The sequence below is a fragment of the Sabethes cyaneus genome, chromosome 2 (genome assembly GCF_943734655.1).
Source record: "Sabethes cyaneus chromosome 2, idSabCyanKW18_F2, whole genome shotgun sequence".
In the NCBI taxonomy this organism is placed as follows: Eukaryota; Metazoa; Arthropoda; class Insecta; order Diptera; family Culicidae; genus Sabethes; species Sabethes cyaneus.
Genome location: NC_071354.1, coordinates 125,659,905 through 125,687,843, shown reverse-complemented (window position 1 = coordinate 125,687,843; position 27,939 = coordinate 125,659,905). Strand labels below are relative to the sequence as shown.

At 45.9% G+C, this 27,939-nt stretch overlaps 1 protein-coding gene across 1 annotated transcript in view; it reads right to left on the bottom strand.

Moving 5' to 3' along the window:
• Positions 1 to 27,939, bottom strand: part of LOC128738116 (dipeptidyl peptidase 4) — a gene marked incomplete at its 5' end in the record, with an annotated part of 707,787 nt that overhangs the window by 539,894 nt on the left and 139,954 nt on the right. The window contains one exon of the mRNA XM_053832982.1: positions 11,996 to 12,048. Within this exon, the coding sequence (XP_053688957.1) occupies positions 11,996 to 12,048 (53 nt within the window). The remainder of the gene's footprint in view (positions 1 to 11,995; positions 12,049 to 27,939) is intronic.

The following is a 27,939-nucleotide window of genomic DNA, read 5'->3' as shown; positions in this document are numbered from 1 at the left end:
AAAAACCAATTTTGTGTAACTGAACCATAATACTAGGAACATTGACTTATAATTCTGACCAGCCTGAAAGCTGGCCCATAATATTGGGAATGGAATATGATTACATTTTGTTGTTTTTAAAAAGTGTATGTGATTTTGGAACAAGATTACTTACAGAACATCAAATTATGATATATTTATATTCAATTCAGTTTTGTTTTTCGGCTTTGCAATCAAATTACTGATAAAAACGAACGTTTTTCTTCTACTTCCGACGTTTCGATTTGTATTAAATCTTTTTCAAGGAATAGAAAATTATCGTTTTGCGTCCTATGTTGCGTAAACGGTGTATTCCGTGTATATACTGCCGCTATTCGCATTACAGTTCCGGTTTCTATGGAGTTGGAACTGTTATGCATGTAACGGCAGTATAAATACGCAATACGCCGTATACGTAACATAGCAAGCGCAACGTGAAAACCTCTAGTGTGAAAATAGTAGTTTGTCTCTACAACTTTTTCACTTAGAGCGCATATGCTGTGCTGCCAACATGCTTCAAGAATACAAATCTCTGAAACTATTCACGTTTGAAACCGATTATTTCTTGGTCAACCTTTTAGTCATGAATATCAGGCTATTCCTCAGCCGTTGCTTGTTCTCAAACAAGCTTCGTATGCAAGCCGTACGCAACCTTTTAGTCATGAATATCAGGCTATTTGTTTATTTATTTATTTATTTATATTCTGTTAAATTCATCTGACAGTGTCTACATGAATACTAATTGCTAATTAAAAATTTCTGTTACGTAGTCTTTGTACAAACTTATGCGATGGTTGTCCGAAATCGAATAGCTCTTCCACTGTCGAAAATGTTCTAATGCAAGCAGTTACAGGCTCGTTACAACCGAAAGCAGTGCGATGAAATGGTGCTTGCAGTAATCCTGTCGATCTTAGATTACGCTGTGAAGCGCGAAAATCCATGAGTAACAAAAGCTGGGGAGAGTCGATTTCACCATTTATGACTTTTGCCACAAACACTGCCTGCTGGATTCTACGTCGGTGTTCAAGTGAATCTAGGTCAAGAAGACGGCAACGATCCAAGTATGGCGGGAGCTCCTCTGGATTACGCCACGGTAGATGTCGCAAGGCCATCCGGATAAATTTTCTCTGCACTCTCTCGACACGTAAGTTCCACGATACTTGCTGAGGATTCCAAACTAAGCAACAGTTCTCAAGCAGCGGTCGAACTAGAGCGCAGTATAACGACTTGAGGCAGTGGGGATCCTTGAAGTCCCGACCAATTTTTGCAATAAATCCAAGCTGATGCATTGCTTTCGAGATAATTGATTCGCGGTGTAAGTTAAATGTGAGCTTAGTGTCCAGCAAAATTCCAAGGTCAGTAACATGGTCGACTCTGCGCAATTCAGTTCCATCTATTCGGTAATTAAAAAGAATCGGAGTTTTTAAGCGGTAAAAACTCATCACCTCGCATTTCGCAACACTTATTGTAAGCCAGTTTTGTTTACACCATTTAACAAATACGTCGAGCAAAGCTTGAAGGCGGCGACAATCTTCCATTTTTTCAACAGCCAAAAACAATTTCAAGTCATCAGCATATACAAGTCTGCAACCAGCACCCAATAGGAACGTAACATCGTTGAAAAACAGCGAGAAAAGCAGCGGGCTCATATTGCTACCTTGCGGAACTCCAGACATGTTCGTAAACTGCGAAGAAATACAGGATCCAAGCTTCACACGCAGCACTCTTCCACGCAAGTATGACCTTAGCCAACAAATCATCTGTTGAGAGGCCCCCAGATGGGAAAGTTTCCGCAATAATATGGTATGGTCAATTCTATCAAAAGCAGCTTTCAAGTCCGTGTAGATTACATCAACCTGCTTCTTGTTCTCCATTTCCGAAATACAAAACGAAGTAAATTCCATCAGATTCGTGCAAACGGAACGACCAGGCATAAAACCATGCTGCGCTGTGGATATATAGTTCTTTGTGCGGGACAAAATCACTCCACTCACGATTATCTCGAACAGTTTTGACGCAGCAGAAAGGCTCGTAATTCCGTGATAGTTTCTTACGTTATGACGATCGCCAGCTTTATGTACTGAGAACATAAATGACTGCTTCCAAATAGTAGGGAATTTACCTTGTTCGAATGACTTGTTAAAAATCGTGCGCAAAGGAATGGCCAAAGGCTCGGCACAGCGATTTAACACCACAGCTGGAATACCATCAGGTCCCGCGGAAAAAGAACGCTTTAATTTTCTTGCAGCTTCTATCACCATGTTGGTAGAAATGTCGAATAAGCTCAAGTCAACTAAGTCGGATGGAACATGCGCAGCAGCTACATCCGCATCAAGGTCCGAAGCTGTTTTCTCGGCGAAGACAGATGCGAAAAAGTTTGCAAACAACTCACAAGAATCGGCGACAGTTTCAGATTCAGTTCCATCAAAGCAGACGCATAAAGGGATGGATGTACATTTCCTCTTTGAATTGACAAAATTCCAAAAGCTTTTTGGTTTTCTGCGGAGATCGGTTTGCACACGCAACACATACGATTTGTATAAAACAGCATTCAAACGACGATATTCATCACTGCAGCGCTTAAACTTTCGCTGAGTCTGCAATGTTCTCGATCGACGATGTGCGCGTTGAGCTCGGTTGCGCTCCCGTTTTAATTGCCGTAGGTACGGGGTGCCCCAAGCTGGTGTGGCGGGACGTCTTACTAGAGGCAAATTTGAAATCAACCATTGCGAAATTGTAGCACAAAACTGCGAAGCCATTTCATCCACATCATCATACTGAAGTAAAGTACTCCAGTCAATGCAAAGTAAATACTGTGTCACAGCATGAAAATCGATCTTCCGAAAATTCAACTTGCTGCATTCATCTATTGATGCGAGATCAGTGCCAGTGTCGTTGTTGCAAATAGGCAGTGATATGATAAGCGGCGGGTGGTGCGGGTCGACGGGAAGCAGCGGTGCTACACAACTATTGACCGAGAGCGAGCATCCAGCACCAGCAGTGTAGAAAACCAAATCTAATAAACGCCCGAGATGGTTGCGCTGTGTATTCATTTGAGATAAATTCAAAAAACTCATGCCATCGATCAGAGCCGCACTAGCACCGGGCAACTGTGTAGCAGAAACATTTCGATTCTCATCTGATCCCCAATCAATGTGAGGTTGGTTAAAATCACCGCACACTAGTATGGTGCCTTGTTCGGTGCATTTGTCTGATAACTCACAAATTGATGAGATATGCATATCTACAATATCAATAGCCCGGCTCTTATTAGGCGGAATATACAGGCAGCAAAGTAACAGTTGTTTACCACGGACAGTGGCATTCACGCAAACCTGCTCAATGTGGGTGCCGTTGGTAGTTTCGATAATCGAGCTGGGATAGTGCTGCGCTACGGCAATAAGAACACCTCCGAAGCCAGATTTATCACTATTGCGTGCATTACGGTCACAACGAAATACATTGAAAGACGTACCGAATAGCTGTAATGAGTTGATGCGGTCGTCTAGTCCAGTTTCATTTAAAAGTATTACGTCAAAATTGCAGTCCTGAGTCGTCAAGAAAAGTTCGTCGATTTTAGTCCTCAAGCCGCGAACATTTTGAAAATAGAAGCTGATGTCATTCGTCTTGTCGATGTCACACTGCAATGCGGAGGTACTTAGGGCAGGAGAATCAGAATGAACGCAAAAATACTCGCCTCTGATGGGAACACTAAGGTTCTCATCGTCCACATAAAAACGCCTTGAAATTATATTATCTCCTCTTCCAATGCTCTGGATCGTCGGCTGAAGTTTTTTGGCTGGTTCACAAATTCCCTAAACAGTACGCCAGCCGGCCAAGACGCGGGATCCAAAGCTTGAGTTTTTAGCGCCGGATCAAGACCAATTTTGAACGAAACGAAGGACAGTTGATTGATATCCTTGTCCTTAGGTACTAGTCGTGCAACTTCGATATTATCCGGAACATTTAAGCATTGCGAGACAATTTTTTGCACGTCACTGTTGTTGGCTAACGGATTTAGGCCAGACAGATACAGCCAAAATTTAACTGGTGCCGTGGTGGGTAGAATGCTAGGAACCGAAAGATCATTCAACGTGATGTCTTTTGTTCCACGATCGGTAGTCGCCGCAGTAGAAGGTAAACGTTCTTCACGGCGACGTTTAGCACCACGTACAGGCCAGACTGGTGTATCGGTTTGATTTTGCGTGGTAGCAAACGGGATAGCAAGCGGTGGCATTTGATTCAGTGAGATGTTGTCTATCTTGTTGCTTAGTGATTCGACAACTTCACACAGATGTTGACATTGCGCAGAGAGAACTGAAGGAGCAACGGTAGTTTGAAACTGTTTTTCGGCAATATATGTTTTTACGCTGCGGTTGTTTAGTTCAGTTCTGCAAGCTGAACACACGAGTAAAACTTTTCCCAGAGCAAACGCTTCTCTTAAGCCACGTACGTTAATGCCACAGCATTGCTGGCTTATATGCATGTAAGCTTCGCAAAAACCACAGCGCATTGGTTCGATATCATTTATCTCGGTATTGCATTCGCAGCATTGTTTTTTCTTCATTGCGTTGTGTGCGTTGATTCGTAGTACGTAGAAAAAGCAGGCTCGAGATACTTTCAGAAGCGTTTGACGAAGAAGCTTGTGCTATCGGTGATTTGGCCACTCTCACAAAACAATCAGCTAGCGGTATCCGAAAAAATAATCCTTTTTGCACCGAAGGACGCACAAATTACTATTACTCCACGATATCACAGAACTGAGAATAGTTACTAAACGCCTCAAGCGAAATCCAATATAGAAACCGTTATTTTGCAATCAAAAAATTCGAAAAACTGAGGAGCAGATAACAACAACAAACTGTCGCCAAAACTTAACGAAAAAGTTTTTCCTCAGCTGTTCCTTGTTCTCAAACAAGCTTTGGGTGCAAACCGTTTGGAAAATTTCATGTTTCGAACAGTTCATGTCACTTTCTGCATGCATCTAATGCATGGTAAAATTTATCATTGAGTTTTACGTTCCTAGCATCCAAAATTAGGGTACCGCCATCCGGGGTGAGATTGTGCCACGGGGGTGAGATTGTGCCAAAAACCAAAAATGTTTATTTGTGAAAATTCATTATATCTAAAAAAAATGGTAACCTAAATTCAAAATGATCATGAACATAACATATTTATTCATAACTAGAATGGAACACAGATAATATTAGCAAACTATTTAGCCTAAACAGGGTTTCAAAGTTCGCGATCAAATATATTCGGAAATAACGCTTGTAAAAAATGTCCCGTATAAACCAACCCAAACAAGAAATCGCATCAGCTTGCTATTTTGAAGGTATATAAACTAATCGTTTACAATGTACTGAAAGGTTATTATGCGTTGGATAAGTTCGAGCTTCACGGGGGTGAGATTGTGCCAAGCCATAAAGATTGATCCAATTTGTGGATTTCACATACACAACAAAAATACGTCAGTATACACCAGAACACTTACATTCTTTGCTATTGAGCACAATATTTTGACAGATTAGATTGCATCATCCATTTTGGAGCAAACAGCGTCATAGGTCTGCTAAATAATTTAAACTAATTTTGACGTAGGACTACGTCTCTCAGGAAGGTAGCTGGTATAGGGGGTAATTCAAAAAAATCTTTCTCGAAAAGTGGTCAGGTTTTGAACGCTAATAGCTTAGTGGTTTCCCTATCGATTTTCAATAATCTTACACCAATCGATTGGAAAAACTTCTAAGAATTGGCCCAAATGAAGAAAAGTATGGATTCTTGATGATGAACTATTGAAAAATTGAAAATAATGAACCTATGTTTTACCAGAATTCTCGCTTCGTGATTGGTAGTTGGCAATGACGGCATCAAAGTGGAAATGCGTTTTCACGCTTCGGCTTATAATTCAGTCAATTTTTAATAGATTTCCAAGATATTTGCACCGATTAATCGAAAAATCGATTTGGAAAATATTAAAAATATAGAAAACTATTGATTTCCAATACGCGTCATTGAAAAATTGAATTATTTTCATATTTTTGCCTTCCCTCGTTAGTGCTTCCCTAGCACGAATGACAGAAATATATACGATATGAGCTGTAGGTTAAGCTTCCTTATGATTGTATTTAATTTACGCCCTATAGAATCCGATCGAAAATTGTTGAGCTTCAGCTGTTGCTGCTTCCCCGGATAAGGCAACAAAGGCATCTAAATTCACCAAGCGAGACGCCAATAAACTGAAGAATCCATCGACTCATCCGCCAGTGAACGAAATGGTTTTGGCTGCTATGCCTTTTACTGCGCGTCGTCATTCGGTCAGCGACTTTCGTTGGCGACACATCGGTAAGCAGCTAGCTTGCGACACATCGGGCAGGCAGTTTTCGCGTCACATCCGTGGCATAATTTTAAAGGTTGTATTTGAAACATTGTTTGCCTTACGGTGCACATCGTCGTCAGTTGGTCGTGTTCATCGGCTGCTGAAGAAAGGAAACTATGCTAAGCGTGTTGGAGCTGGAGCACTCGTCCCGCTGCCGTGATGGAATATCTGGCTGCTGAAGTTCTGGAATTAGTAGGAAATATGCTGCTCGCGACAACAAAACGACCAGAATTATGCCATGTCACTTGCAGTTGGCTACCTGGCATGGACTGGTTTCATCGTGATTATGTAGGTTATGTAGGTATGTAGGTTGTATATATGAAGAATCGTATTATTACATACATGGATACATCCTGTTATCGCTACAAACAGACTTACGTAGTCCTACGTCACCTATGCGGTCGTGTCTTGTGCACAACCCCTCAGATTTTTACTTTTTCTCTGGAAATTTCAGATGTTTTGAATAAACACTCTAATATAAGACGAAAATATTATACCGTATGTAAACTGCCAGGTTTAAGAACGAGGGAAGGGGTGGTATGGGCCACATGTCCCGCGGCCGCGGATTCTCGGTAAACGTGGTTCAAAATTTGAACACTTTAATTTATCTCATATCTTTGAAATAATGCATGAGATATTGTATTTTAACTATGCTTTAGTATATACATATCTTGCACTTACCTAATAATCGCGAAGTGGAAAGGTAAGCATTCTAAAATTGGTAAAACAATGCAAACGAAAAAACAGCTACTTTTGCACGAAACGCTAAGAGAATGCGAACCAAGTTAAAATCTGAGTTCTCGCTTTTTTCCAGGACCTGCTGATTTCTTATAAGGAGTCCTACAGCTCAACCTCACCGGATAGAGGACATTACAACGAACACGGTGGTGTACAAAAAACATAATATTTTATCAATTTATCAAATTTATTATTCGAAGGTTGAGACTGTTCTAAGTTTAAATCAGAATGGTATGTACTTGGACACAACGGAATAAATTTGGACCAGTTTGGAGCCCCGAAAGCACTGATATCTGATCCGGAGTGTCTAATTTGTCGTGTTTCTATTTTTATCATATCTAGTACCTATGATGGAAAGTGGTACCGAATTTCACTCAACCATTGTTTGATTGATTTTTGCCTCAATCTAATTCGGTTCTTATAAAACAAGTTTAATTAAAATGTAACCAAATTTAAAGCAAATGGAACCAAAAAGCTGATGGCAAGCATCTCAATTTTCGACATCGGGAACTTAAAGGTCAAGAAAAATAGTCGCCTGTGACTTGCAGCAGGAACCAGACAGTTTAGTAAACGAAAGAAAGTTGATCAATACAAACGGTGTAACGGTTCTGGCAAATAGCTCAAGCTAAAGTAGCGTTAGCGAGTTCTCAAATTTTAGCTTGGAAACGAACCAGCATCAACAGCGACTGTTCGAATAAAGAACGTGATTCTGTACTTAAGTTATCAGCTCTCTAGCTCTCAAAATAACATGAACAGTACAGTCAAATTGATACCCAATCAGAAAATGCCACTTGTCTGGCCACGTAGTGCTTTTGTTAGCATTTTGACCGTCAAGAGACCTCGAGGGAAGATCATCAGGCCTCTTGCAAATTAGTCGTCGAGCTAGGCAGTCCCCAAGTAAGGAAGCTGTAAAGCAAAATTCTTAGAGCTAAAGTGATCGAAAATTTAGTTAAAGTGAATACTTAAACCTACCGTGCAGCGAAGAAAAGTATCGAAGATTTTAATTTATTTATGTAGTGATTGACACGCGAGTTAGTAATATCGCATTTTGAGTAAGTTTACTGGTTTATAAAATGTGTCTAGATAATTAACATAATGTATTGTTCTACAAGGACTGAAAGCTCCAAACCGTTAATACGACTTGCAAGATTTCTGCCAATCAAGTTGAGAAGTTTATATTGCACAGGTAAAATTAATATGCGACTAATTTTGTACTACGTAGTACGTAATACTAAGCGAGTTGTGTCGTTTGAAGATAAAACCTTCGAACGAAGGTTTTTATGCAGGATTTGGACAACTCTAATTCTCGCATCGATCGTTCATCGAGTACTGTGTCGTTCCGTTCGGTGGTTACACCTTGACACCACGTGCATCGAAGAGACGGGTTAAGCAGATCCCATCAAAAATACCGGTGGATAATTCGGTATCGATCTGTGCGGTGGTTACCCTCCAAAACCACGTGCGTCGGGTAGATAATTTCATCGACGATCGCGGTGGAAAGATTCGTTCGCTTCCGCGTGGCGATCGCTAACACCAGCATCTGGTGTACATGTTAAGCTGTTTTCGACCGATAAATTTGGTGTGCGATTCGCCATCCGTTTTTGGTCATCGTTGCGACATCGCGTTGTAGATTCCCGTTACAACTGCCCGCATGCTTATGCGGTTTTCGATAACTACAATTCACCGTCGACCGGTGGTACCGTGTACCGGAGCATTCCGGTCTTGAAGCGGAAGTAGCAGTGGACATCGTAGGCACCTAGGTCGCCAACATTATTAAGGTCAGAGCTCTATATTTTTAAGTACATGTAAGCGCGCATTAAGTTAAACTGAAACAAGAATATTGAATATACAATCAAGATCATTAATGGAAGTGATTGATAGAATACACAGTATGGGATTAAAAGCTAACTTAGCGTTTTGTTTGTGAACAAAGACTAATAATTAATAATAAGTTTCATCCTGAGTAGGTAACTCACTTTTTGAAGCTGATTGGATTTTTCGCGTTTCGTCTCTGGTTCATGATTTTGGTTGGGAGTTAGAGATCGATACGACCCGCCCTGAGTGAACTAACCAGGTAGGCAAGAACTTGCAGGTCCACATCACAATCCCTCAGATTGTGTTGGCGCTTAAGTGGACTCTGTTAAACACGATCACGAAGGAACAAGTCGAAGCCGATCTGTAACGGATTTTGGAACCACTAGAGTTGAGGCGCGGCCTTCTTAGTTTGTGTTAGGTTGCAAGAAACGGCAATTCTCGTTACAGCCAAGTGTAACCAGTTACCCCGTTGCGGTTGGGACATTTTTGGTTTGTTTATTAGGTATCATTCGGAACCCACTGCGGCGACCAAGAGGTAATCGACGGTTACAACGGGATAATTGCTTTAACTCTGCATATATTCGATAATTTAGAGATGTAAACTCGTTGAACTGTAAAAAATCTGCTTATCACTAAAGAATGCAATATATTTATATAACACTTTGCCCTTTCAAATTTCGAATATTTTTAAGGGGGGGGGGCGACATAAACTTTTTCCAAATTTGTATAAGTCTAGTTTTGTATCAGCATTATGTTTAACTGGTCTATATTACTGGGATGACTGTATATGCGATTGCGGCCAAGTCTAAGGCGACATTAATCATCTTGTTTGCAGCTGAAGTCGATTTAACGAATTTTGTTCGGTTATATTGAATGACCTGAGGCAAGCTGTAAGAAAGGCTGGGTTAACATTTCGAGATATTGTTGGGATGAGCGATGCTACTTTTATGAATATCATCAATAATTTTGTTCGTCATTTGCCATGGACATCATGCGGCGAACTGGTTCGTTCATGCTATACATTCTTATTTCTCGTGGGTAACTGGAACTGGTGTACATACGAATGCATGCATATGGGGCAGCTACATCGCTGCTTGCAGCCCCATAGCGCCGTAAATACAAAAGATAAAGCTATACTTTCTTAAGGTGAAATCAGTCGTCATTGATTTTATACATTTCAAAAGCATTTTTTTTTTGTTTGAAACAAAAATTCTGTTCATGAAAATATATTCGCTATGTTCAGATAGGCAAAAAGAATGCAGTGAATAAATTTTCAAATACAGAACCCTTATATAATGCACAAAAAGTGCTTCCGAAATTGGGTTTTCTGACTAAAAGTTAATGACTGCTGGTTTTCCGCTAAGCAATATTGTTGATATAAATTAACTCTGCAATGACTCTTTACACTTATTTCCGAATAATTCTTTTTGGTTGAGGCTCTCGCTGTAGTGAAATGAGCTACTGAGCAAAAACCGCAAATGAAGCCTCGTTAACGTGTAGAGTTCTTTCGATCAATTGATGCTCGGCGATATAATACCAGTGTGTAAAACTTTGCTTTATCTATACCTATAAAAATGGACTTCTGTCTGTCTGTCTGACTGACACGGGAGGGGGGGCTCCCATACAAATCTATGCCTATAAAAATGGATTTCTGTCTGTCCTATGTTCCTTATAGAATCGAAAACTACTGAGCCGATCGGAGTGAAAATTTGCATGTAGGGGTTTTTCGTGCCAGGGAAGGTTCTTATGATGGTTAGAGATCCCTCTCCTCACTAATACGGGAGGCTCCCATACAAATGAAACACAAATTTCTGCATAACTCGAGAACTAATCAAGCAAATCGAGCAAAATTTTACACGTGGGTGTTTTTGGAGACAAGAATTTTTTCTATGGTAAATTGAGACCCCTCCCCGCTTTAGGAGGGGGGGCTCCTATACAAATGATGGGTGTTTTTGGAGTCATGTATTTTTTCTATGATGAATTAGGTCCACTCTCCTTTTTTAGGAGGGGGGCTTCCATACAAATGAAATACAAATTTCATCATAACTCGAGAAGTAATCAAGCAAATGGAACCAAATTTGGCATGTGGGGGATTTTGGAGGCAGGAATTTTTTTTAATGATGGTTTGAGACCCCTCACCCCTGTGGTAGGGGGATAAGGATTCTCATACAAATAAAACAGAAATTTTTGCGTTACTCAAAAACTAATCGAACTCGAGAAATTTTTAACTCTTTCATAAAACATTAATCAATAACAAGACCACCAAAAACTATCAATATTAACATTAGATAATTCAGCGCGAGACGGCCTCAGACCGCGAGTGTTGCAGGCGACCTGACGTCGGAAGCGCCGGCCACTGCGGGGGTCAGGCCCCCGTAAAGATCACCTCTATCTAGGTTTATTTATTTTCCTAGATCTACTGACCTATATTACTTTCCATCAGTTGGGTCACCCCTGCGAAATGGTGTTTTCTACGAAAACATTTTCCGTGAAATGGTACATCCCGCGTAAGGTTTTTCGCAAAATGGTATTCTGCGAAACTCTATATTCCGCGTTATGGTCAACCGAGAATTGGTGTTCCGCAAAATGGTATTCGGCGAAATGGTTTGTAATGATGGCGAATATTTAAATGCTATCCGCTTTATTTTATCAGGCTAAGCAATGGGGGGAGTGGTTTTCTACTTTACTGTGAGGAAAATTTGTATATTAAAACACCCATAAACTCCACAGAAACTTGCAAAACTCGAGATTGTAACAAAGGTCATCCGAGATTCACGATTTATGTACAACACAGTTTAATTTGTGGTAATACGAAGTTTGTCGGGTCAGCTAGTAGTTAAATAAATAAATAAGAAAAATTATCTACTCTTTTAAAACTAAAAAATTTCTGGGATCGAAGGGAAACCGAAACGGAGTTGAATCAGACCGGATCGATATTGAACTTTGTAAATATGTTCCAATTTACCCGGAACGGACCGAACGGGAACTTCAATTTTCAATCAGATGTCAATAACTAGAACTAAGTACAACAGTTGACATACTTACTCATTTGCTACATCGTAAACAGTATATAACGCGGTATACGATAAGCGGTAAACCTAAAAATAGAAATAAAAATAGAGACACATTCATTAACATGTTGTCTTACACATTTCGTAAAAATAATGTAAATTTGCATTTCTTGGTATCCACATAAAAGCGAACCCTGTGATATATTTTTAGTAAAATACAAACCCAACGTTACCAAACCAAGTATTTTGGTATATGCTATAGGGTTAATGTCCTTTAAGCTGGCAGAGCAAAGTGAGCAAAACATTAGTTGGACCTTACAGTTAATAGATGTTCAATTGATGGTACTTAATGCTCCTAACGACGAATGTAATACTTCATTGTTTCATAAGAAAAAACAATATTCTGCTAGCTTGAGATTAAGCTAGTAGCGCAATGTCCGAAAATGGTACTTTCGGTGCAGAGAGAGATACTCAAGAATGATAATAATTTAATGCTCATTTAATGCTCTAGGAAAAACATAGCTTTGGTAACTTTGATGGTCATTTTCCATGCAAAATCGAAATAACGGGTGACAACTAAAATTTTGTAATTTTTTTCTTAAGCTATCAAAAAAAGGCAAAGATACATTTATTTATTTATTTATTTATTTATTTATTATTATTACTTCATCTGACTAGAGTCTACATGAATGGTTTCTATAAAACATTGGTGCTTCTTAACCTTTGTACAAATTTATACGATGGCTCGTCGAAATTAAACAATTCTTCCACTTTAGAAAATGTTCTAACACATGCAGTGACGGGTTCATTACATCCAAAGACGGTACGGTGGAATGGAGTTTGCAGTAAGCCGGTGGAACGTAGAGTCCGTTGCGAAGCACGAAAGTCCAATAGAGATAAAAGTCTGGGGGAATCAATTTCACCGTTGATGACTTTGGCCACGAATACTGCCTGGTGCGTTTTTCGTCGATAATCTAGCGAGTCTAGATCAAGTAGCCGGCAGCGATCAGAATACGGTGGGAGAATCTCGGGATGACGCCATGGTAGATGTCGCAGGGCAAGCCGAATGAATTTCCTTTGTACTCGTTCGATGCGCAGGTTCCATGTTAACTGCTGAGGACACCATACAATACTACAGTTTTCAAGCAGTGGCCGAACCAGAGCACAATACAAGGATTTCAGGCAATGCGGATCATTGAAATTTCGTCCAATTTTAGAAATGAATCCCAGTTGACGCATTGCCTTCGAAATAATCGATTCACGGTGTAGGTCGAATGTTAGCTTAGTATCAAGTAGCACGCCAAGGTCGCTAACGTGGTCTACTCTGCGCAGCTCAAACCCCTCAATCTGATAGTTAAATAGAATCGGACTTTTAATACGGTAAAAACTTATCACTTCACATTTTGCCACACTTAGTGTGAGCCAGTTTCGTTTACACCAATCAACAAATGTATCGAGTAATTCTTGCAGGCGGCGACAATCATCAGTTTTTCCAATAGGTAGAAATAATTTCAAGTCATCAGCGTACACAAGTCTGCATCCGATGTCCAATAGCAACGTGACGTCGTTGAAAAACAGTGAAAAAAGTAGTGGTCCCATATTACTACCTTGCGGAACACCCGAGGTATTAGTAAATTGCGCAGAAATACACGTGCCAAGCTTCACGCGCAATACCCTGTCACGCAAGTACGAGCTGAGCCATTGCACTAGTTGTTGGGATGCACCGAGTCGAAAAAGTTTCCGCAATAATATTGAATGGTCGATCCGATCAAAAGCTGCCTTCAAGTCCGTGTAGATTGCGTCCACTTGCTTCTTATTTTCTATTTGCGAGATACAGGTAGAGGTGAACTCCATTAAATTCGTACAAACGGAGCGACCAGGCATGAAGCCGTGTTGAGCTGAAGATATGTAGTTTTTTGTACGAGACAACATCATACTGCTAACAATTATTTCGAACAATTTTGACGCGGCAGATAAATTAGTAATTCCGCGATAGTTTCTAACGTTCCGGCGGTCGCCTGTTTTATACACTGGGAACATAAACGACTCCTTCCAAATATTCGGGAATTTAGCTTGTTCGAAGGATTTGTTAAAAATAATGCGTAAGGGAACGACTAACGGTACAATACAGCGATTCAAAACTACAGCTGGGATGCCATCAGGCCCCGCAGAGAAGGAACGCTTCAGTTTTTTTGCAGCGGTTATTATCATGTCAGCAGTAATCTCAAACACATTCAAGTTGACCAAATCAGCTGGAACGTATGAGGCAGCGGTTTGTGCATCCTGGTCAGACGCTGTTTCATTGGCGAACACAGATGAGAAAAAGACATGAAGAAGATCTGATTTACCGAAATTAAAGATACATTATCCATTGTTGAAAAAAAATTAGTGTACATTTGAAAACGGTCCGTAATTGGCTGTTCGGCGAAGCTTCTGTTTGATGTTCGAACAGGAGTGTTGTACGGCCTTCATGTCAGCTTTGCGATTGCATCTCTTGATTCTACCAATAAACTGTTTGCAATTCGTGGTTCTTCAGTTATTTTTGTAACCCCAGAGAACTCAAAGTTCCGAAGAAATCTTCGATTGGGCGCACTGAGACAGATTTTTCCGGTCGTGGTTTTTGGGTAAAAATGGGATCGAATATGGGTATTCAGGAACGATTGTGTTTTTTTGGCTTAATGCGATGATGCTCCATCGGGCTAAACACGTATTGTCCATCTGCATAATGTTTTTGTAGGAACGGGATCAAAATATTCTTCAAACATTCGTCTTACTTACTTACTTATGTGTCCATGTCCGCCGGTCCGGCAGAACATAGGGATGAAATCAGAGATCTCCACTGCTGACGGTTACCCGCCATGGCTTTTACCTGTCGCCAGGACAGGTTCTCGTCTACAGCCCGGATGTCGTTGACTAAGCTCCGTCGCCATGAGCCTCTGGGTCTGCCTCTTCTACGCTGTCCTTGTGGATTCCAGTCGAGTGCTTCTCTGCAAACCTCGTTCGCTCCTTTCCTCAAGGTGTGTCCGATCCACTTCCACCTACGTTCACGAATTTCTGTGGCTATCGGCCGTTGATGACACCGACGATGGAGTTCCTCATTGGATATCCAATTATCAGGCCACCAGGCACGAATGATGTATCGCAGGCACCGGTTAATGAATATCTGCAGTTTTTGCGGTGTCTCCGCTGAGACGCACCACGTTTCGCAGGCATACAGCAGTACGGATTTAACGTTTGAATTAAAGATTCGGGTTTTCGTACGTAGAGTGATCTGGTTTGAGCGCCAAATGTTTCGCAGACCTGCAAAGGCACTGATCGCAGACCTGACCTTCCTGATCCGTGTGGCTATATCAGTCTTGGTACCACCATCGGGCGTTGTTTGGCTACCAAGAAATTGAAAGGCGTCTACCTGCTCAACTTGTTGTCCCGCTACTGTGAAGTTGGAGGAATTGTCAGTGTTCACTAGCATAGACTTAGTTTTCGCTACATTGACTGTGAGACCTGCTGCCTTGGAGCTCTCGGAGAGGTCATCTAACTTGCTTTGCATATCGTTTCGGCGTTGTGCGAGCAAGACAATGTCGTCGACTAGGTTGAGGTCATTGAGCTGCTCCATCGTTAGAGGATTCCAAGGCAATCCTCGATTGGTCAATTGCTCCAACTAATATCTCATCCATAACGATGAGAAACAGAAGCGGTGATAAAATGCAGCCCCGGCTCACGCCAGCAGTAACCCTTATGGGGTCGGGCAAGACGCCGTCGTGCAAAACCTTGCACGAGAACGCCTCGTACTGAGCCTCGATGAGATGGACTAGCTTATCTGGAACTCCTCTACGCCTAAGTGCGCCCCAGATGGTTTCGTGATTGATTCGGTCGAACGCCTTTTCGAAGTCAACGAACACCAGCAGAAGAGAGTCCTGGAATTCGTTGATCTGCTCCAAAATAATGCGGAGCGTTGTGATATGGTCTACACATGATCGGCCAGCACGGAATCCAGCTTACTGCCGCCGGAGAGTAGCGTCGATCTTCTCCTGGATCCGGTTGAGGATTACCTTACAGAGTACTTTGAGAGTAATACAGAGCAACGTGATGCCACGCCAGTTACTGCATTCCGTTAGGTCTCCTTTCTTAGGGACTTTGACCAATATGCCCTGCATCCAGTCCACCGGAAAAGTTGCGGTTTCCCAAATATTGTTGAAAAGCTGATGCATCATCTGGGCTGACAAAGATGGGTCAGCTTTGAGCATTTCGGCTGAAATACGATCTATCCCTGGCGCTCTATTGGATTTCATACTCTTGATGGCTGCTACAATTTCATCCATCGATGGCGCCTCCGAGTTCACGTGATTTATTCGACGAACTGTAGGCGTCATACAATGCTGGTTTTATTGGTCTCTGACATTTAAACTCGGAAGAGTTGTTCAAAATGTTCAGTCCATCGCTTAAGCTGTTTTGTACGGTCAGTCAATAGCTGACCAGCTCTGTCCTTTAGCGGCATCTTTGTATTCATCGCACCACTTAGGCGGCGAGAAATATCATACAACAAACGGATATCACCATTGGCGGCGGCGGTTTCTCCTTGTTCGGCTAGGGAGTTAGTTCAGGCTCTCTAGTCCCGCCTACAAGCACGTTTAACAGCTCTCTCCAGTTCGGCGTATCGTTGACGGGCAGCTGTCTTAGCCGATCTGGTCCGCGCTCGCTCAATGCCGGCTTTCGCCTCTCTCCGCTCGTCGATCTTCCTCCAAGTTTCATCTGAGATCCACTCCCCCCGCCCACTGCGCGCTTTGGCGAGGGTTTCATCTCTGGTCGTGATGAAGGCGTTCTTGATGCCGGTCCATTGCTCTTCGACGGTTCCACCAGGTGGCAACTCCGAAGCTCGAGATTCAAGTTGTTCGACAAAGGCCCGTTTCACCTCAGGATTCTCCAATCGGCAGACGTCGTAGCGGCACCCAACTTTCTCCTCCCGTCGTTGGACACGTGCGACGCGCAGACGTATCTCAGCGATAACAAGTTGATGGTCAAGAAGGCTCCTTCTCCATTTGCGGCTGATGCAGATGTGGTCGATTTGGTTTTCTGTTCGGCCGTCGCGGGAAACCCACGTGACTTTATGTACTGGTCTATGGGGGAAGAGCGATCCACCAATGACCATGTCGTTATTACCACAGAATTCTGTAAACAGCTCCCCGTTTTCGCTCATCTCTCCTAGGTCATGGCGTCCCATGACGCGTTCAAGGTCCGCGTTGTTTGAGCCAATATTCGCGTTGAAGTCGCCCATGTGAATTTAGACGTCCCCCTTCGGGATTTTCTCAACCACGCTGTTCAGCTGGCTGTAAAAACTCTCTTTCTCCTGCAGGTCGGCAGCATCTGTTGACGCATAGCACTGGATTGCCGTAAGGTTCCTAACCCGTGTTCTGAATCTGGCAACGATTATTCGCTCATTTATTGGTTCCCACTTCATCAGGGCCGCATGTGCCCCTGGGCTCAGTAGGAATCCAACTCCTCTTTCTCAAGTAGCATTTTCACCTCGTATGCCAGAGTAGAGCAAGACTTGCCCGGATGATGTCCTGTGTTCGCCAGTACCCGGCCAGCGGACCACGCTCAGCCCCAGGATTTCAAGCTTCAGGCGGCTAGCTTCCCTTGCAAGTTGAACCAGCTTGCCCTGCTGGGCAAGGGTCAGTATATTCCATGTTCCGATTCGTGTCCGTGTTTTCATGCTAAAGGTCGTTGCCAATAATCCAGAGAGATTTCTTCTTTCATTTTCGGTAACTTTTTTAAGTTCTGGTACAGTAGGCTGTTAACCTAAGGTCCTTATCCCGCTGATGGGACTGCCATCTTAATGTGGGCGGGAGCCACTGTGCCCCCTTTCCTATTAGCATACGACAACCGAAGTTGCGTACCCCAGCCGGCACCTCGTGGAGGTAGGAATACACACTTAATTCCAAAATAAAGTCTCGGTAAAGTAAAATACCGAACTACACAAAAATAGGCCTGTTTTCCCGTGATATCGGTGAACACTTCTCGTTTTACCGTAACTTGGAAAATTATTTTACTGAGATATCGGAAATGAAGCTTATTTACCGAGATACTGTAATCTTATTTGCCGAGAAGATCAGCAAAACAGTAAACCCCCGAGCTCAGTAAAATAAAGTGCCGAATCTAGGTACTTCAATATCGTTTTAACGAAATTTCGTTAAATGCTACTGAAAAAAGCCACAAACTGTTTTACCGCGATTTCGGAAAGCAATGTCAAAAATTAACTGTGCGCGATCGACAGCAGTTTCGTTACCGGTGAAGTTAAAATGGCTATCATTCGGTCTAAGAACCCTACCAGAGGCTGTAAGCACACGCGTGATGTAGCCGCAACACAGGAAAATCCTTTGAACGGGTTGGTGCAATGGATTGGAGTAAGTTTTTTTAATTACTGTACTGAATTTTGGAAGATACAATATGAATAACATTTCTCTAGGTTGACGATTCCCTCCTAACCCATAACGTGAATCCAGTGCTAATAATTCGTGGTGAGATGTTGCAGTGTGGAGGCCAATGCGTCATCTCATGGAAAGAATACAACATCCCTGTTGGCTGCTGCCATGCAATAGTAGGCTTTCTTAGACTATGCGAATGTTACGATGTATTTGCCACCAACTGCATGCCCAACGACAATTTTCGGCATTTTTAGCTAGTGTTTTACAGAAAATCTCGTTAAAATTTGACAGTTTGGGTCGCTTACGCTGTACGAATATTCGGCAATTTCAGCCGAGTTTCAGTATTGATTACCGGATATCTTTCTTTCTTGGCTGATAAACGGCTTGGTAATGCGTACCATCGGTGCCTTGTGCACTGAGCATAAAATAGACCCCACAGTGGTTCACAGCCTCTTACCTAGCAACTCCTACCCCTACATCCTCGTGGTACCAGCCGGGATACGAGCATCCTCGGTGGAGATCGGGTAACCCACCAACCCCGGTGGAAACCAAGGTCGTATGCTGACAGGGGAGGAGGGCTCTTTCGAGCTACGTTGGCCCTCCGGCGATACTGTGGGGTTGGTTGCGGGCTTTGCAAGCCTGAACCACTAAAAAACCCAAAACAAAGTACTCCGTAAGTAATAATAATAACTCTAATCGGAACAATCGGCAAAGACCCAGGCGACGAAAACGGACTAACGATTGGAAATTAGGAACATGGAACTGTCGGTCTCTAAATTTCCTCGGAAGTACTCACGTGCTTTCTAAAGAAGTGAAAAGCCGCAAGGTGTATGGGCTTTGGCCATCGGGCGGCCAAGTGTAAGGCCCCCGATCGGTCTAAACTGTGCAGGCGGTGCGGCGAAGATGGTCACTTCGCCAGGGGATGTAGCAAACCCCCCAGGTGCTTGCTTTGCACAGCCGAAGCGGGAAATAAGCATGCCACAGGTGGCCCACTGTGTGCGGCTTATAGGCGGGCCTTGCAACGATAATGGTGCAGGTTATACAGATTAACCTAAACCACGGCACAGGACGGCACAGGAGTTGCTTTGGCAAACGGCAGCCGAAACGGGGTGCGATATTGCCATTATCGCGGATCCCTACCGGGTCCCCCGGGGCGGCGCTAACTGGGTAATCGACAAGGGTCGGATGGCAGCGATCGCCGTGATGGGTAGATACCCGATCCAGGAGGTGGTGTCGTCCGACCAAGAGGAGTTCGTGATCGCGGTGGTCGATGGCGTCTGCATCTGTAGCTGCTACGCTCCACCTAGGTGGTCGCCGGAGCAGTTTGACCGGATGCTAGACGTGCTCACCGACGAACTCACGGGCCGCAAGCCCGTTGTCATTGGAGGAGACTTCAATGCTTGGGCTGTCGAATGGGGTAGCAGGTGCACTACTCCGAGGAGACAAAGCTTGCTGGAAGCTCTGTCCAAGCTGGATGTAAGTCTGGCTAACGTGGGATCCGTCAGTACCTTTTGTAGGGGGGTACAACAATCGATCATCGACATCACCTTCTGCAGCCCAACGTTGCTTGCCAACATGGGCTGAAGGGTGTCAGATGAGTACACGAATAGCGATCACCAAGCTATACGGTAGGATGGTAAATGGTTGAATAATGCGCTCCAGAACTATCACGAAGTTCCACAGCCTCTTATTTAGCAACTCCTATCTCTACCTCCTCGTGGTACCATCCGGGATACGCTCCTTAGTGGAAATCGGACAACCGGTGGAAACTAGGGTCGTATGCGGACAGAGAAGGGGGCACTCATGCGAAGGCTGAGTGTAAACTCTCCGCCTGCAAATGACGGATCTCGGTAGAAGCATGTTCGATGAACCTGAAAATACCGAGAACCTGAGCAGAGGGTCCAAAGCCCCCAAAGGAGGATGGTTTTAATAGCTATTATCCATGGCTAAAAGTAAAAACATGAATGGATAAACCCCTAATCCAAGGTGTCATGCGACCCGTGCCGAGGGATGAATGGTGGGGGGGGTTCTATAAATACTCAGCCTCAAACGGAGCCTGTGGAGTACCAGAGCGCCCTCCACAGTAATCAGCCCTTAGCGCATCATGAGGGGCTCTGATGTGGCGGACTTTTCTTTCCCCTCAACTCGTGGGATTCTTATGGAAGACAAAATCAAAAATACAACAAGTGTGGATACGGTGGAAAACCCGTTCGCTAGAGGAGGCATCCAGCGTTCTCCACCAAGGGTGGAGAAGGATGCAACTAGAAGCGCTAGTGTGGGTGGCAAAGGCAGCGGTATGCCTACCACGCCGGACACAGCGATGAACGGCCCAGCGCTTATCAGGGCGATGGAGAAAAATAGAGACGCTGTACCTAAAGTGGTAGCAGCGTCACAGCAGCTCGAGGTAATAATCGAGTTTACGTCAGGTCGCGGCAATTTCTCCAAGGACCTGAAGCAGAGCTTGCTCATGCTTCGGAGAACCTTGAATGCAGCGACCAAAACGCACAACGACCTCGTGGCGCGTGCAGGAGAGGCTAAGAAGGTGACCGTGAAGGCGTCGAAGGCAGTACAAACGGACGCTTGCCCGTTGACGGAGTGTCGTAACGCGGCCCAGGAGGCTACGGAAGGCGCTACCAGCAGCGGTAAGGCATCCGCCAAGCGCCCGAGACAGTCCCCGGGGGATAGCACCCCTGGCGGACCGAAAAAACGCCTGATCGGTAAAAGCCCTCAGGCTAGCGGGTTGGCAGAGCTAACCGATGAACCAGCGGGAAGCTCCAAGACAGGTGGCCCGTGGACCGAGGTTAGGGCCAAGAGAAAAGGCGGAGGAGGCTCCAGTAAAAAAACTGCTCCACCTAAACCGGCAAGAAAGCGAGCGAAGAAGGGCGACGCTCTTATCCTGAAAACCGACGGGTCGAAATACTCGGAGGTTCTGAAGGCCATGAGAGGAGACGCCCTACTCAAGGATCTGGGCGCGGACGTACGGAGCATCCGCCGCTCACGCACGGGCGATATGATCCTCGAGTTAAAGAAGGACGCCACAAAGAAGAGTTCCGCATACAAGCCCATAGCGGAAGGAGTGCTCGGGGACGGAGTGAAGGTACGTGCTCTCACACCAGAAGTGACTCTCCAGCTTAAGAACCTGGACGAGATCACCGAAGTGCGTGAGGTCGTACAAGCTCTCAAAGAGCAAAGTGGAGTGGTGGTGGCAACCGAGGCGGTTCGCCTACGCAAGGGTCCGGCCGGGACCCAGGTAGCCACCATACGACTTCCGCTGATTGACGGAAACAAAGCCCTGAAAGCTGCTAGGCTAAAAGTGGGGTGGTCGGTATGCCCACTGAGCGTGTCCAAGCAGTCGAAAGCTTGCTTCCGGTGTTTCGAGCACGGACATAAAGCCTGGAACTGCAAGGGGCCAGATAGGAGCCAGTTGTGCAGGAGATGTGGCAGTGCTGGCCATAAAGCAAAGGACTGCGCGGAGCCTCCTAAGTGCCTGATCTGTACCGGTAAACGGGACGCAAAGCACGTAACGGGAGGTCCAAGGTGCCCTGCCGGTGTGCCGGCGACTAAGCCACGTTCATAGTGCAAGTGACACAACTCAACCTGAACCACTGCAGCACAGCTCAGCAGCTGTTACACCAAGCAGTTTCTGAGTCAGCAATGGACATTGCCATAGTCTCGGATCCATATCGCGTCCCTGCCGGAAACGGCAACTGGGTCTCGGATAGGTCTGCGACGGCGGCTATATGGACAACAAGCAGGTTCCCGGTTCAGGAGGTTGTGTCAACTGCAGACGAGGAATTTGCGGTTGCCAAAGTGGGTGGAGTGTTCTACTGCAGTTGTTATGCTCCGCCGAGTTGGTCTATCGAGCAGTTTACGCGGATGGTAGACCGAGTATCAGTTGTGCTGACTGGTTTAAGGCCGGTGGTTGTGGCGGGCGACTTTAACGCTTGGGCGGTAGAGTGGGGAAGTCGTCGCACGAACCATAGGGGTCGGATTCTGCTTGAAGCTCTGGCAAAGCTCAACGTAGATCTGGCCAACGTCGGCAACACAAGTACCTTCAGTAGGAACGGTGCGGAGTCTATCAGCGACGTGACTTTCGGCAGTCCTGGTCTGATAGGAGACTGGCGGGTAGATAATGGCTACACTCACAGTGACCACCAGGCGGTCCGCTATGGTGTCGGTCAGATAACGAGGCGGCAGGCGGCGAGTAGGGCCAACACTCCAACCACCCGTGGATGGAAAACATCATACTTCGATCCTGAAGTATTTGTGGAAGCGATCCGGAGAGAGTGCGGTGATCGTGGTATGCCCGATCCGAACGCTGATCATTTGGTTGAGGTACTGTCGCGAGCATGTGACGCTACCATGCCTAGGAAAGGTCGTCCTAGGTATGGCAGGTCACCGGCTTACTGGTGGACAGATGAAATTGCGGAACTCCGCGGAGCGTGCTTTCGTGCGAGGAGAATTATGCAAAGAGCTCGTTCGGATGAAAGCAGGGCTGAATGTCGAGTAGCACTTGTTGCTGCACGCGCAGCGCTTAAGAGCGGGATAAAAGCTAGTAAACGAGCCTGCTTTGAAAGGTTATGTGCTAGTGCCAATGCGAACCCGTGAGGTGATGCCTACAGAGTCGTAATGGCAAAGACCAAGGGTGTGATGGCGCCCGCTGAGCAATCGCCAGAGATGCTGGAGCGGATCATCGAGGGCCTCTTTCCGCGCCACGAGCCAAGGCCCTGGCCCCAGGCCGCTGAGTCGTCCCACGGCCGACGTTCCAGTATCTCAGACCATAGCGTAGGATGGTCGGCCTCCCAGCCGAACATCCAAAGTAACGTGGGCGACGGCGGTTTGGAGGTCGGGGAGGAAGTGACGGTTACGAACGAGGAACTTATTGATATCGCTAAATCCCTAAAGGTGAGTAAGGTACCGGGGCCAGACGGAATCCCGAATATGGCCATTAAAGCGGCTATTTTAGAGGCTCCCGAATTATTCGGGGCAGTAATGAATAGATGCCTGGAAGCTGGCCACTTCCCGGACAGATGGAAGCAACAGAACCTGGTCCTATTGCCGAAGCCGGGAAAACCTCCGGGTGTCCCCTCGTCATATAGGCCGATCTGTCTACTCGATACTGCCGGCAAGGTGCTGGAGAGGGTTATCCTTAACAGACTCGTACAGTACACGGAGGGTACAAACGGTCTGTCAAGGAACCAATTCGGCTTCCGAAAAGGCAAATCTACGGTGGATGCCATCTTGTCTGTCACTAAGACAGCCGAGGTGGCAATCCAGCCCAAGAGGACAGGTATTCGTTATTGCGCAGTTGTCACGCTCGACGTGAGAAATGCGTTTAATAGCGCTAGCTGGGACTCCATAGCCAGCTCGCTTCGGAACGTCCAAGTGCCGGTGTCGCTGTACAGAATTCTGGAAAATTATTTCCAGAATCGTGTGCTATACTACAACACGGAGGAGGGTCAGAAATGCGTTCCAATCACCTCAGGGGTTCCGCAAGGTTCCATACTGGGCCCGGTGTTGTGGAACGTCATGTATGACGAGGTGTTGAAGCTAAAGTTTCCGGTAGGGGTGGCGATTGTCGGCTTTGCGGACGATATCACCTTGGAAGTCTACGGTGAATCTATCAGAGAGGTTGAGTTGACGGCTGCCCACTCTATAAGCATTGTTGAAGATTGGATGCGATCCAGGAAACTGGACCTAGCGCATCATAAAACGGAGGTTATCGTGGTTAACAACCGCAAGTCGGTGCAGCAAGCAAATATCAGTGTCGGGGACTGCACTATTTCGTCAATGCGGTTCTTAAAACTCCTTAGAGTCATGGTCGATGACAAGCTCAAGTTCGGGAGCCACGTCGACTATGCCTGCAAGAAGGCTTCCACAGCTATTTCGGCATTGTCTCGTATGATGTATAATAGCTCTGCGGTATATGGCAGCAAGCGAAGGCTTTTAGCCAACGTGGTCCAGTCCATACTCAGGTATGGCGGGCCGGTGTGGTCATCGGCGTTAGGTACCAAAAGCTATCTAGCCACGCTGGAAAGCACCTATCGTCTCATGTGCTTAAGAGTGGCGAGTGCGTACCGCACAGTTTCACATGACGCAATCTGCGTCTTAGCGGGTATGATGCCTATTGGTATCATCATCAGCGAGGACGTAGAGTGCTTCAACCAACGTGGAACTAGAGGCATACGGAGTACCACAAGATCGGCCTCGATGATCACATGGCAGCGGGCATGGTCTGATTCCACAAAAGGCCGGTGGACACATAGACTTATCCCGGAACTATCCGGATGGGTCAACAGGCGTCATGGCGAAGTCAACTTCCACCTGACACAGATTCTGTCAGGGCATGGTTGTTTTAGACAGTATCTGCACAAATTTGGGCATGCGGAGTCCCCCGAGTGTCCCGAATGCGCGGACGTTGAGGAAACTGCAGAACATGCTTTCTTCATATGCCCTCGTTTCGAGGGCGTGAGAAGCAACATGATGGCAGTTAGCGGACAGGACACTACTCCGGATAACTTAGTCGAAAGGATGTGTTCTAGCTCGGACGTCTGGGGTGCGGTCAATGCGGCTGCTACCCAGATCGTACTTGAGCTACAAAACCGCTGGAAAGCCGATCAACGGCGAATAAACAGCCCAACTACCATAGTCCAGTAGTTATCTAAGAGCGTGCGTTAAGCACAATAGCCCCTCCCTGAAGTAATACCGATAAGGTGGTTCCAGGGGGGATTGAGGCTGGAGACTCGAGTAGGGTTTTAGTGGGTCTGGATCTTCACGATCTTCACGGGATACCAAACCCCACTCCCTGAGCTGTCTTCTCAGGTGTCTGATAGCAGATTTCCCTACTCGTTAAAAAAAAAAAAAACAAAACAAAAAAAAAAGCTATACGGTACACGATTGAACGACGGGCGCTACGGCCACGCGGGATGAAGTCGACAGGGAGGAGGTGGAAAGTGAAGTCCTTCGACAAAGACCTGTTCGTTGAAGCACTCAGTGCAGAGAGCACCCGCTCGAACCTGAGTGCTCGTGAGCTGACCAACGTCCTAGTACGGGCATGTGATACCACTATGCCTAGGACGGGGCAGCCAATGAACGGTCGTCGCTCGGTATACTGGTGGAGTGATACCATTGCCCAGCTCCGTTCCAGGTGCCACAGAGCGAGAAGGCTAGCGCTGAGGGACCGGACCGATGCAGATGCCGAAGCTCGGGGAGTCGAACTTAGAGCGGCAAGGTCGGCGCTTAAGTAGGAGGTTAGGAGTAGCAAGAAATCCTGTTTCCAGGAGCTATGTCGCGATGCGGACACAAACCCCTGGGGAGGTGCATACCAGGTGGTGATGAAAAAGATGAAGAGTACATCCGCGCCGCAGAAAACCTGCCCCCAAAAGCTGAAAGTCATCGTGGAAGGGCTCTTTCCGCAACACGATACAGTTTGGTGGCCTCCGACCCCGTACGGTCAATCGAATGATGTCCTCACTCCGGTCATGAATGAGGAACTCATCGTAATTACCAGGGGTTTGAAAACGAAGAAAACGCCCGGTCCTGACGGGATTCCGAGCGAGGCACTCAAAGCGGCGATCCAAGCATATCCCGATATGTTTAGAGAGACGCTTCAGAATTGCCTAGAGGTATGCGAATTTCCAGACAAATGGAAAGTCCAAAGATTGGTACTGCTGCCAAAGCCGGGGAAATCGCTTGGTGATCCCTCGTCGTACAGGCCAATTTGCCTATTGGACACGCTAGGCAAATTGCTAGAGCGGGTAATCCTAAACAGGCTGACGCCTGTGATCGAAAGTGATGTCGGACTGGCAAACACGCAGTTTGGCTTCCGTAAGGGGAAGTACACTGTAGATGCCATAAAGTCTGTGGTGGAGAGGGCCGAGAAGCCTATGAAACGGAAAAGGCGAGGCGACAGGTATTGTGCCATAGTCACAATCGATGTCAAAAACGCCTTTAACAGCGCTAACTGGGGTGCAATCGCGTTAGCGCTGCATAGGATGAGGGTACCGGATCATCTATGCAGGTTGCTTAAAAGTTACTTCGAGAACCGGACGCTAGTGTACGACACTGCGGATGGGGCGAAGAGGTACAAAGTGACAGCGGGTGTTCCACAGGGTTCGATTCTCGGCCCCACGCTTTGGAATGCCATGTACGATGAGGTGCTGAAGCTCGAACTACCCACTGGGGTCGATATCACTGGCTTCGCCGATGATATCGTTCTTACAGTGGTAGGCGAGTTTCTTGAGGAGGTGGAAATGCTGGCATCAGACGCCATAAGCATAATAGAGGGTTGGATGGCGGGCGTCAATCTACGATTGGCCCACCATATAACGGAAGCGGTAATGATCAGTAACCGCAAGTCGGCCCTAGAGGCCAACATAATCGTTGGGGGACAGGTGATTGTCTCCAAACGAAGTGTGAAGTACCTGGGTGTCATGAGAGACAACAGGCTGAACTTCACCAGCCATGTGGATTATGCTTGTGGTAAAGCGTCAACGGCGGTCACTGCGCTGTCTAAGATCATGCCGAAAGGCTACGGTCCTAGCAGCAGTAAGAGACGCCTGATGGCCAGCGTTGCCATGTCGGCGCTACGATATGATGCACCGGCGTGGGCCCCGGCTTTGGAGAGTAAGCGCAATCAGGCATGTCTGAACAAGGTGTTCAGGCTGCTAGCATTGCGCGTTGCGTGCGGCTTCAGTACCATATCGTTGGATGCAATTGGGGTTATTGCAGCCATGATTTCAATATGCATACTCCTAGGTGAAGATATCGAGTGCCATAGGCAGAGGAAGGTCAGGGGCGCTAGGGACAGAGTTAGGCTGGACTCTATTAAGCGTTGGCAGGCGGAATGGGATCGGGAGACTTTAACGCTTGGGCGGTAGTGTGGGGAAGTCGTCGCACGAACCATAGGGGTCGGATTCTGCTTGAGGCTCTGGCAAAGCTCAACGTAGATTTGGCCAACGTCGGCACCATAAGTACCTTCAGTAGGAACGGTGCGGAGTCTATCATCGACGTGACTTTCGGCAGTCCTGGTCTGATAGGAGACTGGAGGGTAGACAACGGCTACACTCACAGTGACCATCAGGCGGTCCGCTATGGTGTCGGTCAGATAACGAGGCGGCAGATGGCGAGTAGAGCCAACACTCCAACCACCCGTGGATGGAAGACATCATACTTCGATCCCGAAGTATTTGTGGAAGCGATCCGGAGAGAGTGCGGCGATCGTGGTATGCCCGATCCGAACGCTGATCATTTGGTTGAGGTACTGTCGCGATCGTGTGACGCTACCATGCCTAGGAAAGGTCGTCCTAGGTATGGCAGGTCACCGGCTTACTGGTGGACAGATGAAATTGCGGAACTCCGCGGAGCCTGCTTTCGTGCGAGGAGAATTATGCAAAGAGCTCGTTCTAACGAAGGCAGGGTTGAATGTCGAGTAACACTTGTTGTTGCACGCGCAGCGCTTAAGAGTGGGATGAAAGCTAGTAAACGAGCCTGCTTTGAAAGGTTATGTGCTAGTGCCAATGCGAATCCGTGGGGTGATGCCTACAGGGTCGTAATG